This window comes from Rana temporaria, chromosome 2, assembly GCF_905171775.1.
Source record: "Rana temporaria chromosome 2, aRanTem1.1, whole genome shotgun sequence".
Classification (NCBI taxonomy): Eukaryota; Metazoa; Chordata; class Amphibia; order Anura; family Ranidae; genus Rana; species Rana temporaria.
The window spans coordinates 380916535-380933853 of NC_053490.1; the positions used below are offsets into that span (position 1 = coordinate 380916535).

Consider the following 17319-nt stretch of genomic DNA (forward strand, 5'->3'; position numbering starts at 1 on the left):
CTCTCCAGCCACTTCAGGCTGTTGTTAACACCAATTAACCTGGCACTATACAAAATATACCATATGGTATTGTGCTGCTGCATCCTCCATCATTTTTAGAGGAGGAATGCTAGCAGCTACCTTGCCTCAGTGCCAACTGATGTGGATCCTGCAGTGTCAGGCCCAGCTGAAGAGGCTGCATCCGTCTGTGGGCATGATGACGGCTGTAGAAACTGGCCATACTGGATTGCCCTCCCAAAATGGTAGAAATATGCGTCAAAAATACCTGGATTATTTTGTGGGTAGAGGAGCAGTGGCTTGGCAGCAAATTGTAGCTGATTATGCCTAAAATATTTTGAGATAATAAACTCATATTTCATTTGAAATACTGTTGTCTGTGTTTCTTATCTAATATGTTCACAAATGGCATTTATTGTGGTCACTTCAAATGTACCTTATTTGCTACATGAGGTGACAATCTCTTCTTCAACTAACTATTATGGTGTGAGGTGGGTCTGCTACACACACACACACACACGCACACACAATGTTTTTGTTCTTAATGGATCTAATGCATGAAGTTCAAAAACATTATTCCTTTGAACTACTTTTGGTAGACCCACAAATGTGCGAAGTTGCCCACATTTAAGAGCATATTGTCACTGTAACTACAACAACTTAACTAATTCACTGATATTGGACGAGAGCAAAATTAGAATGAAGAGGAAAATTTCAAGTAATAAAAGGATTCGGGGAGGGGGGAGGGGGAGAGATTCAAGAGAATTTTATTAGATTAAAGGAATTGTAAAGGAAAAACATTTTTTTGCTGAAATGACTGTTTACAGGGTATAGAGACATAATAGTTAACTCATTCCTTTTAAAAATTATTAAAAATAGATACAAATCAATTATCTAATGTACCTGTAGTTTCAGTTTCATTTATGCATCTAGTTTCATGCTTCTGTGAAGTACAGAGACACAGAGCCAATAGAGGGCAGTGATGGTTTGTAAAATGAAAGTGATTGGTTCTGAGGGGTTTAAGACACACAGTAATCACACCTCCTTGATTAGTGCCACAGAGAGAAAGCTCCCATGACTTTTTTCATCAGGAAACAGACTGTTCAGAACAGAGAAAGATTACAGCAACATCATAGCAAAAACGAACAATGAGGATAGGAAACAGGACTGCAGTAAGGTAAAGGAAGTTATTAAGCTAAAAAAAAAAAATTCCTTTAGTGACCCTTTAAGGTGGAACTCTTTCGGTTTCCTCCCCGCCTTACTTTCTTGCTCTCCTTCGGAGGGGAAAAGAGAAATATAGGGCATTATTAAGCTCCTTTAAAAAAAATGGAATGAAAAGGGTAAAACAGGAGCACAGATCCAGAGCAATCCAAGGGGAAAGGGGAACGAGGGTTATATGTTAAAAGGATTTTATAGGGAGAAATTGTATGCATTGTGTCTCTGTTTATTGTTTCTTTTTTACTTTGATTGGAAAATGAGATTTGTTAGAATAAAGGAAAAAAGTGATTATAAAAAAAATACACTGGTATTGAGCATTGGAATAATAAGCCACACACTGTTTAATAAAAAACATTTTACTCCAAGCACATTCACATGTGCGTTTTAAGGTTTTAAAACAAACCAACATCTTGATGCATAACATGTATTTTTGCCATTATGTTCCAATTTTTGTGGCTAAACAGGCATGTTAGAAAACATAAGATACACATCCCCAACTCAGCAACTTACAAAGTTCGACTTTGGTTAAGTGAAGGCCAAATGAGACATGTATCCCAAGACTGTGTGTATGTTGCCTTCCTCAGATCGGGTGATCTCACCCCTCTAAAAGCCAAAATTTAAAGCCACGTACACATAGAGGCATAACTATTAAATGTCCCTTATGATCCCCTGCCGAAGATGTGTGTAGATCCAAACATGTTAGTTTCTAAACCCCCAAAACACACAGTGTGTCAACATGTGCTATCTCCCATCATGAGTTATCAATGAATGTGTTTCGGGGGTGCAGATCCTTCCTCTGACCTACTTTAGTGATGATGAAGGTTTTGCACCCCCCCAAAACACATCCATTGCTAACATGTGCTATCTCCCATCACAGGGTATGGATACATTTTGGGGGTGCAACTCCTTCCTCATAACTAAAGTGATAGGAGCTAGCACATGTTGACACACTGTGTGTTTTGGGGCTTTAGCAAACTAGATGTAGGGATTTTAGGAATGGGATCATGAGGGAAATAAGAATGTTAAGGCACAATTTGTGGGCATCTTTTTGGCTTTGAGATTCTTCAAAACACAGAAAGATTACAAATAACATTACTTAGGGCAGTGTTTCCCAACTCTCCTTCTGAAGATGCATTCCCAGGTCATGTTTTATATATTTGTTGATTTTGGCACAGGGGATGTTGTCATTTTCTAGTTTAGTAATTCACACAGTCGTTTTTATACTGAGAAAAATACATAAAACAGGACCTGGTGGTGGTACCCAGGGGAGTGGAATGGAGAAACACTGACATTGGATACAAAAGCCTAGGTTCACATTGGAGTGATTTGTCATGCCATTTGTCAGTAGCCTCATTTTTTTGTGCCTCCCTGTTGAAAGAAGAGAAAGAAATAGTTAAAAAAAAATACATGGCAAAACAAAAAAACAAAAACAAAGGTTCATATCTGCTTTTCATTTAACTTCATATTTAAAATACAAATTCAGACAAAGATAAGAGAAAACATTATCTCGATTTATCAAGACCTACTTGGAGAAAGCACATATACAGACAGCTAATTTACACATATACATATTGGTTAGATACAAATATTGCTTACTTTTTTTGATTATGTGATGGATGGACTCCATCTGGTCTTGCTTGCGGTCCTTTAAATCAGACCATCGCTTTCTGATTTGGTCCTTCGATCGTTGCACCGAAAATTCTCCCTGCAAAACGGCGATGACCTTCTCCAAAATTAGATTCTTTCAGCTGTTGGGCCTTTCGTAGTTGCGCAGCTTGCAGTCATAGTCGTGCTTCTCAATGATGCGCACCATCTCCACCATCTCACCCTTGCTCATAGGGGTGGCTTTGTGCCTCCTATAAGCTCCACCACAGCAGGGTTGCCTGGAATTTGCAGAATTTGCAGTATCCGCCATGTTGTCCCTCTCGAATGTTCAGTCGTGTGTCTCATGCAGAAGAGAGATGGTAACGCCCCAGCGTCATGATACACTGAGAGCAGAGGTTCACGCATGCACAGTGTATATAAAGCCATTATGCGCGGTCGATGGAACAGCCATAGGAACGATCTTGGAATGGAGGACGAACGATCACAATCGCAAACACATGAAAGGAGCCAGAAAACAAAGGGACAATTTGAAATTGGGGTATAGGTGGTTAGGGCCTATACTGTTTAGATTGAGGCCTAGATTGGGCCCAGTTTATGAATTAAGGGCAGACATTATGTTTTATCTTGTGTTCTGTCTTAAAGGGCCAGGAAGAGAAAGAATATGGAGGAGGCCACAGCTGCCTCCCTCAGTCCGGCCACTACAGTACTGCGCTCCGTACTGACCCAGATTAAGGCAGATGGATGTGGCGCAAAGGAGAATGTGTGAGGAACTCATGCTGCAGCTCCTCAACAAGGTGGGAGGGGACAAATTACATCTAAAACACACATTTCTGATTTTGACAGCAGCATGGTGGACAGTGGCAATTCCAGCCACAAGACCACCAACAAGCCTACTGGGCTGGGGATTTGCAGCCCTTTAATTACTAGTTTGCTTTTTTTAGGGGGAGGGGGGATTATGATTTCATGTTATATTTTATTTATTTTTGTATGCATAGAATGCACTTTTTGGTTAAGTTCTTTAGATATGGATGTCAGATAGCATCTATAATTTATTTTATTTGCTTTTTTTTTAATAATGCACAATAAAAAACAATTGTGTAGAATAATACTTGGCTATGTGTTTTACTTTAAATGACAGTTTGGGAGTAGGCAGTTACATTTAAAAAATACAATGGAAAATGAACAAGGGACACCAACATAGTTGTATCTTTGATCTTCAAAACTTTGGGTTAATGGTGTTGTGGTAACACTAGAAAAAAAAGCTTTTTTAAATACATTTGGCAGAACTCCGTCAGTATCACCAGCAAAGCAGCTTCATTATTATCCCATTAAAGATGAAGAGAATTTGCGTTGAATTTCGACATTTCATAATTCGCCATGTCACGAATGTTAATTCTCCTTTACAAAAACTAGTTTACAAGATCGATCGCTTCCGGTTCGTCCTTGCATGCATGTTTGTATGTTGGACTTTTGTCTGATAGACTTGTGTACACACGATCGGAAAATCTGACAACAGACCATTGTCCACTGAAAATTTGAAAGCCTGCCATCCAACATTTGTCCGCAGAAAATCTGACAACAATTGTCTGATGGAGCGTAGAAACGGTTGAATTTTCAGCCAACAGGCTGTCATCACACAATTCCCGTCAGAAAAAAAGGCTTTAGGGCTTACATCCTAACATTATTCGAGATTTTGGTAATTTTTATCCCGTATGCTGAATAATATTCCCCAGGTTCATTAGAAGTTGCAAAACTTTAATGCTGTCTGAAATGGTCACAAACACTGTGCAAACTGCAGCAATAGGAAAATATGGCTTTCCCCCTTTTTAACTAATGCTATTATTCTCATTATACTATACATATCTTTACAATATTAGTTTAATTGCTGAATTACATTAGATATCTTCCCTAAAACTTACAAAGATAATGTTTCTACATTATATTCAACACTGATTCTAGAAACAATTCTCTTAAAATATCAAAGTACAGATTAGAATTGCAAATTTCCATTACTTCCTAGATGTAAGTGTATTTGTTTGGCTCTTGACTTCCTTTTTAACTGCTTTATTTTTTTCTTTGATCGTCCAGCGTGGCATCCCTATAATCTCTGGTGTAAAGTACAATCGAGGATTGGCAGTTCCAGCCTATATAACACGAACACAGATTCATGTTAATCAGTACATAGCCAAAGCATCACAGGCTCAAAGGTTACAGAAACCGAGTTAAGGACAGAAAGTAACAAACGCTAGGATTTCGGTTCATTAAATACACATTTTTTTAAATTGTAATTTCGAAAAATAATTGTGGATCATTATGGGACATGCAGTAATTATGCTTTTACAGTTTTATATTTTAATACAAGGTAAGACAATATGTATTATTATTTTTAATTGTGATAGCATTTTAATCACAAAGAAACCTAATACTGTCTGAAAAGAATATGTTACCAGTACAAGTAAAGTGTAAATGTATGAGTGTCTGGCAACATTAATGGAATATTTCAATCTTGAACTAATAATTATGTAAAATGTTACAATTAGCATGACTAAAAAAACTATTACATGTAATTTAAACCAAACATATGTGGCTTTTGAATAGGCATTCCCATAAAACAATAGTGTTCAACACAGCATATTTTGTACTGGAATGTATGACGATGAAAGTATTTAGAAATATTTGACATATATAATCTTAATAAACATTCTGCCAGAATTAATATTATTAGTCTGTGCAGACTATATAACACACAACATTCATAATTTTTTATTTTGATGGTGGTGGATCCAACATTTATTCTTATTCTGTCTTTTTATGGTAATTTTTTATTTACATAGAATAATCTGGTTTTGAGCATATTTTTTTTTTTCTATTTGCTTATTAGGTAGTCTAGGATATTCCTTTTTTTCCGAAGAGGCTCAAAATCAGTTTTTGAAACTTAAAAGACAGGCGTTTTCTAAGCACTTTTGGGAACCCAATCCCTCTGAGATTTCATGGAGTTCAAAAATGACAGAGAAGGTAACATATTGTCAAGCAAAAACTGTAAATGCAAAATTATTTATATGTGTTATGTTAACTTTTATTGTCCTTTTTTAACCTTTAAAGTTAATTTGACAGAAATTCTAAAGCTTACTATTTATTTTAAGTATCATGCTTTTGCCAAGTCTGTCAAAGTAATGGTAATACAAAATTTTCAATGCCGAATAATTCTATGCAGCGTCCTGGCACAGAGGAGTGTCTAACATTCTTACTCTGGAACTTCTACATCAGCAAAAATGTCAGAGATTTAAATAAAAATAAAAAACACTGATGTTCTAGGTTTGATTACTTAGCAATGATACCATGATCTTGTTACATATTTCAGAGACTGAATTATTTTATTTTGAATTTCTTGCCAGCTATCTTTCACTAGAAACATCTTTGAAGGTTATGATCCCACATTTGGAATAGTTATATATTTCAAGTATATAAGTGTGATGTTAAAATTACACAAAATGTAAAAAAAAATCTCATCCAGTGGTATTTAAATCAGTCTGAAATGTAATACCTTGTGTCTCTTAACATTTATGCAGTATATAGGTTTAATAAAAAAAAATATATTTTAAGTTAAACCTATCTACCTGTCAAATTAGCAAACTTGTTAGCTATTAGGATGACATTAAACCAAACTCTTCAATGCTATTGTAGGCAGTTTAAAATGAAATAAAAAAGATGGTTTGCTTTTACAGTGCCTTAGTTTTATCCATGTCATTGCAATATGTCTTTCAAGACATTGATGCGTCATATTAAAAAAATAAGAGCACTTTTAAATAAAGGTTTATGAGAGTGCCTCCCTTACCCTCATGAGGACAGTTATTTCACCTACTGCACAGCCTAGATAGAGACATACTTGATCAAAATGTACATATATCTTCAGCAATCAGTATCCCTTGATCTTTAATCAATTTTACATGCTGTTTTAGGTAATATCTGATGTGGTCAGCAGCTTTCTAAGGAAATAAAGTGTTAAATAAGTATGTTTTGGGCAGGGACGTGCAGTCAGGGGAGGCAGAGCCTCATCTGCCATGAACATAACAAAAATAACAAAACAAAAAAATGATCGGGCTTCTAGGGTCGTAGCTTCGCGACCTGGAGGGTAGGTAGTCAAAGTCCTACCCCACCACTGGTCAGAATTTGGGGCTCTTGGGATCTATGGTTCAGGAGATACGGGGTTCCTCGTGCAGCCTGTCAATAACTACATACAGAGTGGCCATTTTAAATACAAGCTGGCACACTCTGTTTGCAGAAAACTGAGAGGATGAGCTCACAGTGCCTCTCGCTTCTTGTCAGAGGCACTGAGCTCAATGGACAGCCTGGAGCCTTGGACCAATAGTAATGTACCATTGGCCCCCAGCTGTTCAATAAAAATGCTGCAGTGGAGGCTCTCCTTTTATTGCAGTGTCATAGAAAACAAATGCTCCCTTCCAGCTGAGCCCTATTAACTAGAAGGAAAAACCACGGGTTTATAGGTATAAGGTTTACCCATAATCCCATGTTTTTTTCACACAGTTAAGAGGGAGAACGGGAATCTTTTACTGCAGAAAAGGTGCTGTTTTAATAAAGCTAAATTATATATTATTATGCTATATGTTATAACATAATAATTTATTCTTTATCTATTTACTGTGAAATTATTACTGGTTTGAAGTTTTTACTTCAAACTTCAGTAATTTGTCTGTTACGCCACCTGCTTGAATACAGATTTAGAAAATATAGTAAATTACCCTAAAAACAATATATAATAATTTTTTGTGTATTACTTACTTATGGTAATTGTGGAATGGCACCAAACTTTGGTACTTAAAAATCTCTATAGGTCTAGTGCTAGAATTTTTGCTCTCGCTCTAACGTTGTGGCATATGTAACCTGTGTGTATCTTGCACTGACCTCACCGCACATGCCTGGTTCTGGGTTATTTAGATTAGAACTAAAGTTGCAAAAAAAATTACATCTCTTGTTTAGCTATCTCATGATACATTTGCCATAACTTTCTTCTGAAATAATGTGTAATCTGGACATAAATAGCCATTACTACTTTTAGAAACAACATTTTGATTAAAATGAATTTACTTTTCTGTTTGCACCTCTGTTGTTAATACATACCTACTTAACCACTTAATACCGGGCACTTTTACCCCCTTTGTGCCCAGGCCAATTTTCAGCTTCATTGTCACACTTTGAATGACAATTGCGCGGTCATGCAACACTGTACCCATAAGAAATGTTTATCTTTTTTTTTACACAAATCTTTTTTTAAATGTGTTTTTTCTTTGTGTTATAAAATGTTGTAAATTAATAACATTTCTTCATAAATTTATGTCAAAATGTATTCTGCTACATTTCCTTGGTGAAAATAACCCAAATTAGTGTTTATTTTTTAGTCTGTAGGAAAATTATAGAGTCCAAAAACTGGTAAATATCTGAAAATCGATCAAATCCTGATATACTCACAGCCTCTCATTTTTTGATGCCCGAAAAATGCCAGAACAGTACAAATATCCCACAAGTAACCAGTTTTTGGAAAGTAGACAGTCCAATGTATTTAGTAAGAGGCATGATGAGTTTTTTGAAGTTGTAATTGTTTGTCACACTTTGTCACACACTAGCAACACAATTGTATAATTGTATACAATGCATGGCATGAAAGGAAGCCATCCATGATTTTCAATTGTCATGTGACCTGCTGTGGTTGGTCACAGAGATCACATGATACTACAAGCGGGCCGGTATAGTGATCAGTCATTGGTTGTGTCCAGTGACAGATCGTGCTGCTGTGCAGTGCCTAAGTCCACTAAGTAGGACGAAAGGTCCACTGTTATAGGCCAGGCAGGAAGGTTTTAATATATCTGTACCCCTCTCCCTTTTTATATTATTAACCACTTCTCCCCTCCATTTTTTTTATGCACACTCAAGTCATTGTCTCAAAAAGATATGTAGACAATTAATGTATTAATGATATGTATGATAATATTTTTTTTAGGCAAGTGATACATGGAAGTCATTGGTAAACTTGGCACGGTATTACCTGAATATAGAGTCAACATATGCATCCCACTATTCTTCTAACATTGGGTAAGTGTGGTGTTTATTTTTTAAATCTTTATTACCGTCCAACCAGCTCTACAAATGGTATTTGCAGTTTTACAAAAAAAGATACGAGGAAAAAAAAACTGAAAACAATTTATTTATTATTATAATGTCATCCTCAATAGATAGATATGTTTTTAAGAAGAAAAACTAGCTAGATTTGAAATGCTTCGAACACCATATTGTTATGATACCATATGCTCGTATCCTGCAGAGAAGGTGTGCCCTTCGGTGTGATATGTAGAGCTGCACAGAGGAGACTGGACTCTAAACTAAGTGCAAAAAAACTATAAAGATTATTGAGCACACAACATACACTACTGTGCAAAAGTTTAAGTCATGGATGAAAAATTATGTAATGCTTTCAGAAATAGAAATGTTAATAGTTTATTTTTATCAATTAACAAAATGGAAAGTAAATGAACAGAAGAGAAACCCAGATAATCCAGATAATAGTCTGCTTTGAAATCTTTGCCTACAAAATCCCTGTCTACTAAGTATGCAAGTGTAATGCCGCGTACACACGACCGTTTTTCATGACGTGAAAAATGCCATTTTTTTAATTGGTCATTACAAATGATTGTGTGTAAGCTCCAGAGCATTTTTCATGACGTGAAAAAATGGGCATTAAAAATTTAGAACATGCTCTAATTTTTCGTATCGTTTTTCACGTCATCGTTTTTTCACGACGTGAAAAACGGTCGTGTATAGTCTTTAACGACGGGGGAAAAAACGTGCATGCTCAGAAGCAAGTTATGAAACGGAGCACTAGTTCTGGTAAAACTAGCATTTGTAATGGAGATACTGACCATCTCTGCTCTGGCCCTGCAGCATTCACTAGAGTGCCAGGCTGTGGAGGGGAAGGCATGCTGAGAGGCTAAGCCAGTTGATGGTCAGGCATCTTGGTGGATCCTAACATTAAGGTCAGGATCTCTTCAGAACCTAGAACGACTAAAGCCTCGTACACACGACCGAGGAACTTGACGGGCGAAACACATAGTTTTGCTCGTCGAGTTCCTTGTTAGGCTGTCGAGGAACTTGATGTGCCAATTTTCTCCATTCCCGTCGAGGAAAAAGAGAACATGCTCTCTTTTTGGCTCGTCGAGTTCCTTGACAGTTTCCTCGTCGAAAAATGTACACACAACCAGTTTCCTCGGCAAAAAAAAAAAAACAGCAAGTTTCTTGCTGGTTTTTGCCGAGAAACTCGGTCGTGTGTACGAGGCCTAAGTGATAGTCTTTAGCCTGCTGTCAGCTGTATATGGGTCATAGGAGTGCAGAACAAAGTATACTCCTGTGATCCCTGTGAACCTCCACCCAAAATATACACTCACCAGAAATGAGACATATAAAAGCGCCAATCAGTAATCTTCAGTCGGTATGCCTTAGTTTACCACGTTGGTAGCTTGGATTCCATCTTCCAAGAAGCAACAAACTAAGTGCAAAAAAGCTCACCAACCAGGAGCCCAAAAAAGCTTATATAGTGTAGTATTTATTATAAAAAATATTTAAAATACAAGAAAATATGCTGCAGCATTGAAAAACAAACCAAACAGACCAGGGTGGCCGCCATCCCCCAGACACGTGGACGCAGCAGCGTGGCATTAGCACACAGCCCCCCCCCACGTGTTTGGTGCACACGCATGCTATCAAAGAAGCGGACTAAAGATTTTTTTATGGTTATATATACTTCACTTTATTTTGAATTGGCCTCTTTTACTTATTATGGTTTTGGACAAACACTTTTTCACTCTTGTTAAGGGATGCACCCTTACATATGTCCATTGAAGTGACTGGACTGTACTTTATCTGCAGTCTTCTCTTCTCTACATCCATTAGTGTCAAAGTTGAGAATTTATAAAGCTTGCTGGTCTGTCGGGAAAAAAAAGGGGCGGCAAGCTGCAATTACACTCTGCAGAGCTCAGTGAAGAGAGCTCTGAGAGCTAAGTGGAGGGAAGGGACACACCCCCTTCACAATGCACACAGGAACATAGATGAGGCTGTCAATCAGCTAGAGCTCCCTCCCCTGTCACCTTTTTTCTCTTGGTGTTAGGAAAACTTGTCAAAAGTGATTCATGCTGATAGCAAAGGAATGAAGCAGCAGACAGAAATTATACTTAGTGCTCTTTGAGGTTTACAACCATTTTAATATGAAGTTTTACTTCTTTGTTAAAAAAGTAACACACTGCATTGTTGGAGTAATAAAACTACCAGTACTTGTAAGCAACATTTTTTTTGTTAACCGAGAGCATGGATGATCAAAAGAATCAGAGAAATATGTTTGTAACTGCAGCTTAGAAATCATTATATATTGTGGAGTAGATCCACAAAGAAATTACGTCGGCGTATCTACTGATACGTCGGCGTAATTTCAAAATTCCTCAAAACAAGATACGACGGCATCTCGGCTAGATCCGACAGGCGTACGTCTTCGTACGCCGTCGAATCTAAGATGCAATTTTTCGGCGTCCGCTAGGTGGCGTTCCCGTCGTAATCCGCGTCGAGTATGCAAATTAGCTATTTCCGACTATCCACGAACGTACGACCGGCCGGCGCATTTTTTTACGTTGTTTCTGTTCGGCTTTTTCTGGCGTATAGTTAAAGCTGCTATGGTGGCGTACTCAATGTTTAGTATGGCCGTCGTTACCGCGTATCATTTTGAAATTTTTACGTCGTTTGCTTAAGTCGTCCGTGAATGGGGCTGGACGCCATTTATGTTCACGTCGAAACCAATGACGTCCTTGCGACGTCATTTGGAGCAATGCACCCTGGGAGTTTTTACGGACGGCGCATGCGCGGGGACGCGCTTCATTTAAATGAAACACGCCCCCTACCCGCCGAATTTGAATTCCGTGCTCTTACGCCGCGAGAGATACGCTACGCCGCCGTAACTTATGTTGCGGATTCGTTGAGGATTCAAACCAACTAAAAGTAAGCTACAGCGGCGTAGCGTATCTTAGATACGCTGCGCCCAGCGCAGATGTATGTGGGTCTGCCCCTGTATGTATATACTTTAAAACAAACATATAATGCACTGAAAATATTGAAGTTGGTGGGGGTGGGGGGCATTAGGCAAGATACAAGGTACCTAAAAACTGTAAACTACTTGACATAAACCTTAAAGGGGTTGTAAAGGTTTGTTTTTTATTTTCTAAATAGGTTCCTTTAAGCTAGTGCATTGTTGGTTCACTTACCTTTTCCTTTGATTTCCCTTCTAAATGTTTTTTCTCTTTGTTTTCTTTGTCTGAATTTCTCACTTCCTGTTCCTCCTCAGTAAGCTGTTCAGTAAGCTGTTCTGGCTGACTAACCACCACACTTACTGAGGAGAAACAGGAAGTGAGAAATTCAGACAAAGAAAAAAAACATTTAGAAGGGAAATCGAAGGAAAAGGTAAGTAAACCAAAAATGCACTAGCTTAAAGGAACCAATATAGAAAATAAAAAACAAACCTTTACAACCCCTTTAAAATGTTTAGCAGCATGGGAGCTACGCTAAAGTTAGTGGGGAATGGGAGAGTTATTTTGCTCCCATTCACAATTTGTTTAAATTGTGACTTCTGTAATTTCAGAAAATGTCCACTGGGTCAGTCTGTGCTCCAGGGATGCAATTCCATCCCTGGCTGGCAGTTGGCGCCAGAGGGGTTCTGGCAGAGCAACTTTCCCCAGCAGCCAATCAGAGAAGTTTCTCCCTCGCAAGGCATGCTGGGGAGGGGTATATATGTGCTAACCAAATTTCGTGGGGTCCCGGTTCCAGGTGCGGCATCCACCTTCAGGGTGCGTGCATTCTAGGACCCCGCCAGCGAGGCCCACCAGGCCAAAGTTGCAATTTACATAAACCCTCATCCTGAGGTAAAAAGGGACTCCAGTGACTTACTGGATTCTCGGTTCTATTGAAAGGATCCCAGGCTGGGTGCCGTTCGATTGGGGAGCCGGCTTGAGGGGAACCCGGAGGCAGGTTGTCCAACAGGCCTTGAGCGAGCCAATCAGGGATCTAGTGACCGGAATGGTGACAGGTACGTGCTGCTGTCATCCGGTGACCTATGCTACAAACCTACTGGGAGGATTTGCTCAATCTATCCATCTAGCTCACCTAAAAGTAATTGGCCTGTGGCAGAGGCTCTAGAGCCAGGTCTGTGTGTGAGATCTGTTCCTCCCAGAAAATCCTTAGTGACGCTTCGGCTGCCAGGCTTGTGAGAGGGGTCTGTCCGGGGGCACTTTACTCACTCCAACTAGAGTGGCAACGAATAACAGTTGGTACTCTATTGAGCAAGTACTGCTCAATTAATATCCGGGCCTGACACTGCAAGGTTCTTCTTTCTTCTTCATCAACCTGCTCTTCCCACTAAATGTTGATGTTGGCCGTGTTTGGCCCGGAATAAAGCATTGGAAAACTCTTTATTCACTGTCTGGACTTTCGCTCACTGCTTTGTTCTCCAACTGCACCCATATGCCACATTAAGATAACTCAATATGCCGATCCCAAAAACAAACCTGCGGCTCCTGCGGGGGTAGCGCTACACATATATGCATTGCCTTAATTTCTGTGATCCAGGTTTATTTCAGTTTTTTTAGATCAGATAACTATGCATTCATTTTTAAATAGAAAGTAATAATAATAGCATTGCTTCTTTAAAACCTGGGACACCACTGATGTCCATTAGGGTCCTTCCTAATGTTTTTTTATTTGCTTGCCTTTTCCAACAATTTTCTTTACTCTTAATATATCCTAGTAGTTTTACAGACACTTTACAAGTTTCCCCACTGATATCTGTATCTGAAACAAGGACATTATATTGTAAGCTCGCTTGGTGCAAGGTGAAATTTGAATTGTATATATTGTATATTGTTTGTGTTTAAATATTTTAATAATGATATTACATTTTAATTTAATAATATTTAGAAAACATATAATATTATACATGTGACCTATATGGAAATACATGTTTCTAGAAGTCCTTCCTTTATTGAGTTAAATCAGCAAAATATATTTGACTTATCATTTTAAAAATAGATTTAATCATTAGAAGGAAGCCTGGTATTTTAAATACTTCATAAGCCATTTTAATTATTTGCCTTGTTGGAAAATATCAATTATTTACAAGAGTTATCAGTTCCTATGAGCGAAGTGCATAAAATATGTAGAGGCTTTTTAATTTTCCTTCAGAACTTCGACATGCAGTTACACTTTGATTCAGAATATATGCCTGAATCATGGTAAATAAGCTAGTGATGTATACAATTAATTTAATAGTAATGTAGACAAAATGTTACAATTCAGCTTGATGTACTTGAAAATTGAACTACCAATTTGAAATCATATTTAGGATTCTTTTTTAATAACATGGGCAAGTTTAGTGCAATTACATGTAGTAAAATATATGGTTAAATGTAAAAAAAAGAATATTAAATGCAGTTTATGCTATGTTTGTGCAACAATAAACTTGCATCTGTTGTTTCTGGAATGTTAATGTAAGACCCTTCTATTTGCAATCCATATTCTAATGAACTCTGTAGCAGCTGCTCACTTTGAATATAAATGAAGAGAATTGATCACAGTTTGCAGAAAAATATGCTTAGTTTCATTCTGAAAGCTGCCATGTTAAGAGACATGGTAGACAGCTTAACATACACCCCAAATATGTGATACGATTACATTATTACAACTAAAGCAGCAGTGCTGCTGAATTTCATTGTATTCTTAAAGGATTCCTAAAATATATTTAATGCCAACTACACATCCCTGTGTTTTCAGCAAGTTTTAATATTATGAGTTACTTTCTGAGGATAATAGTACAACTGGATCAAATAGATACAGTGGTGGACTATGAAATGACCAAAATGGCAGTTAACTGAGGCTGCAGAATCCAGGAGAAGCCATTAAGATTCTGAAAAGATTCTTTACTACAGTAATGTTTATAGTGAGTCAACTATAGCTTTACCAGTTTTTAGACTTCATTTTCAGGGAGGTCAGCAATGGCAGCCTTTTGGATTCCTTTAAAAAAAGTGACAGAAACCTAGCAAACTATCTATATACAATGGCCCGGATTCACAAAGCACTTGCGCCGACGTATCTCGAGATACGTTGCGTAAGTGCAAATATGCACCGTCGTATCTGTGCGCCGTGCCCACAAACTAAGATACGCCAGAAAATAGGCTTCATCCGACCAACGTAACTTGCCTACGCCGGCGGAGAGTGGGCGCATATTTACGCTGGACGTATTTGGCGCTCCCATTCATTTTCTATTCACATATGCAAATGAGGGAGATACGCCGATTCACGAACGTACTTGCGCCCGGCGCATAATATACGCGGTTTGCGTAAGTCGTACGTCCGGCGTAAAGTTATTTCCCATATATGAGGCGCAACCCATGCAAAGGTATGGACCAGGGAACATAAGCCGTAGTATTTAACGTAGTTTACGTTGGATGTGAATATGGCTGGGCATAGGTTACGTTCACGCCGTAGGCAGTAATTCGACGTATCTTAGGCAGTTGTTTTGACGTGATTCTGAGCATGCGCACTGGGATGCGGCCACGGGATGGCGCATGCGCCGTTCTTTATATGTATCTGTCTGGCACTCGGCCCATCATTTGCATGGGGTCACGCCTCATTTGCATGTCTCACGCCCACTTCCACCTACGCCGGCTTACGCCTTAGAAACCCAGCGCAGATTTGAGAGCAAGTGCTTTGTGAATTCGGTGCTTGCCTCTCTGCGCTGCGTCGGCATTGCGTACAAAAGATACGCTACGGCGGCATAAATATGCGCCGATGTCTGTGAATCCGGGCCAATATGTACAAATATATACAATATGGGAAGCAAGGGTAACAGGGGCAATGCAAGAAAAAGGGGAAATCAGGACTGGGTACAGGAACAAGGAGAACAGCAGAAAGGGAACAGGTTGCAAAGGTAGCTCAAGTGCAGGATGGATCTGGCAGCAAGCAATGCAATTAAAACGCGAATTACATTATTAGAGGTGGGGCTTAGAGGCTAAGTTCACCTTTTTTTTTTATAAATTCCAGCTCCCTATGTATCAATATAACATTATTGTACTTATTTTGCAGAAATAAAAAAGATTTTCACTTATTCTACACACGCTTACCTCACAGTCCTAATGGCTGTGTGAAAACACTGCTCCATTACCTCTGCCTTACATCCTGGACAGACTTTAGGTCATGACACAGTAAGGAGTTGACCTCAATAGCATACACCCTCCCCTCAGCTGGTCAACTCCTGGGGCCAGGTGGAACTGATTGCAGGAACCTGCTGCCTGCTGGGAGACACCCACTGGTGGTTACTGGAACTACAGCTTTCAGCCCAGAGAACCACAAGCAGGCGAGCCAGGTCCTAACATACGTGCTGTGAGCCCAGGGCAAAAACATAACATTTTCATGTTATGTTTCAAATACAACATTGTACAGTCCAGTTTGTTAGGGTTGAGTTTACATAAAACATGTTTTCTATTACATCATGTTCTTTGTAGATGTATTTTTAGGCTTTGTGTATATGTTAAGTTATAATGTTAAGCTAGGCATACACTGGGAGAAAACTGGCCGGTCCATGAGGGACCAGAGGAATTTCCATCTGAGTGTGGCTTCACCCAATCGACAGAAGTCGTGATATGTTGGATTTTTTTTTTTTTTTTACAATCAGAGGCTACCACTGATCAGTAAATTCAGAAAGCAGCAAGTGCCGCTGTAAGAATACAATGTTTTGGTGGGGGGGGGGGGGGGGATTCCTCCACCCACCTTGTTAGTTAAGTCAACTGGCCAAAAAAAAAAACTGTGTAAAGCCAGCCCCAGAATCAAAAAACAACATTCTTTCAACCACATAAAAAAAGCCTGGTGTTTGGATGAGTTTGAAATACTTTTGGAATAAATTTAAGATGTATTCATATTACCTTGAATATAAAAACAAACCAGCACATTAGGGTTAATAAAGTAAAAGAGTAGAGCATGTTCATTCTTTAAAGTAAATTTTCAGCTAAAAAGATACATTTTACCTATTTTAGTGAATGGGGTTAACAGAGTTCATTCCACATTTATTTTTTGCACAAGATTGTATGATTGACGTCACCAAATCCCTACCCTAACTTCATAAGCTTTGTCAATTTCCTCTCTGTAAACACATTTTTCACCTTTCCTTGTATATGATTGGGTATCCTTTGCAAAGTGATTCAATTCATAAGTAAAAATGTACTTTGCACAGTGAAAATATTCTACTCCTTTAATAAATCAAGGTCAGTGTGTATCAGGGTAGGAGGCTTATTTACTAAAAGAGTTGAGAATCTAAATTGTGTGAATAATGTGAAAAGCAAATCCCTGTTTATTATATCTATACATGATTAGGTATTAAAAGTAAACAGGGTTTGGTTTTTACAT

At 38.4% G+C, this 17319-nt stretch overlaps 1 protein-coding gene across 1 annotated transcript in view; it reads left to right on the forward strand.

The window, feature by feature from the left end:
- Window positions 1-4979: 4979 nt before the first annotated feature.
- C2H3orf85 (chromosome 2 C3orf85 homolog) overlaps window positions 4980-17319 on the forward strand; it is a 28445-nt gene continuing 16105 nt past the window's right edge. Inside the window, exons 1-3 of the mRNA XM_040337858.1 lie at window positions 4980-5182; window positions 5702-5835; window positions 8837-8928. Coding sequence (XP_040193792.1) covers window positions 5134-5182; window positions 5702-5835; window positions 8837-8928 — 275 coding nt within the window. The 5' untranslated portion in view covers window positions 4980-5133. The remainder of the gene's footprint in view (window positions 5183-5701; window positions 5836-8836; window positions 8929-17319) is intronic.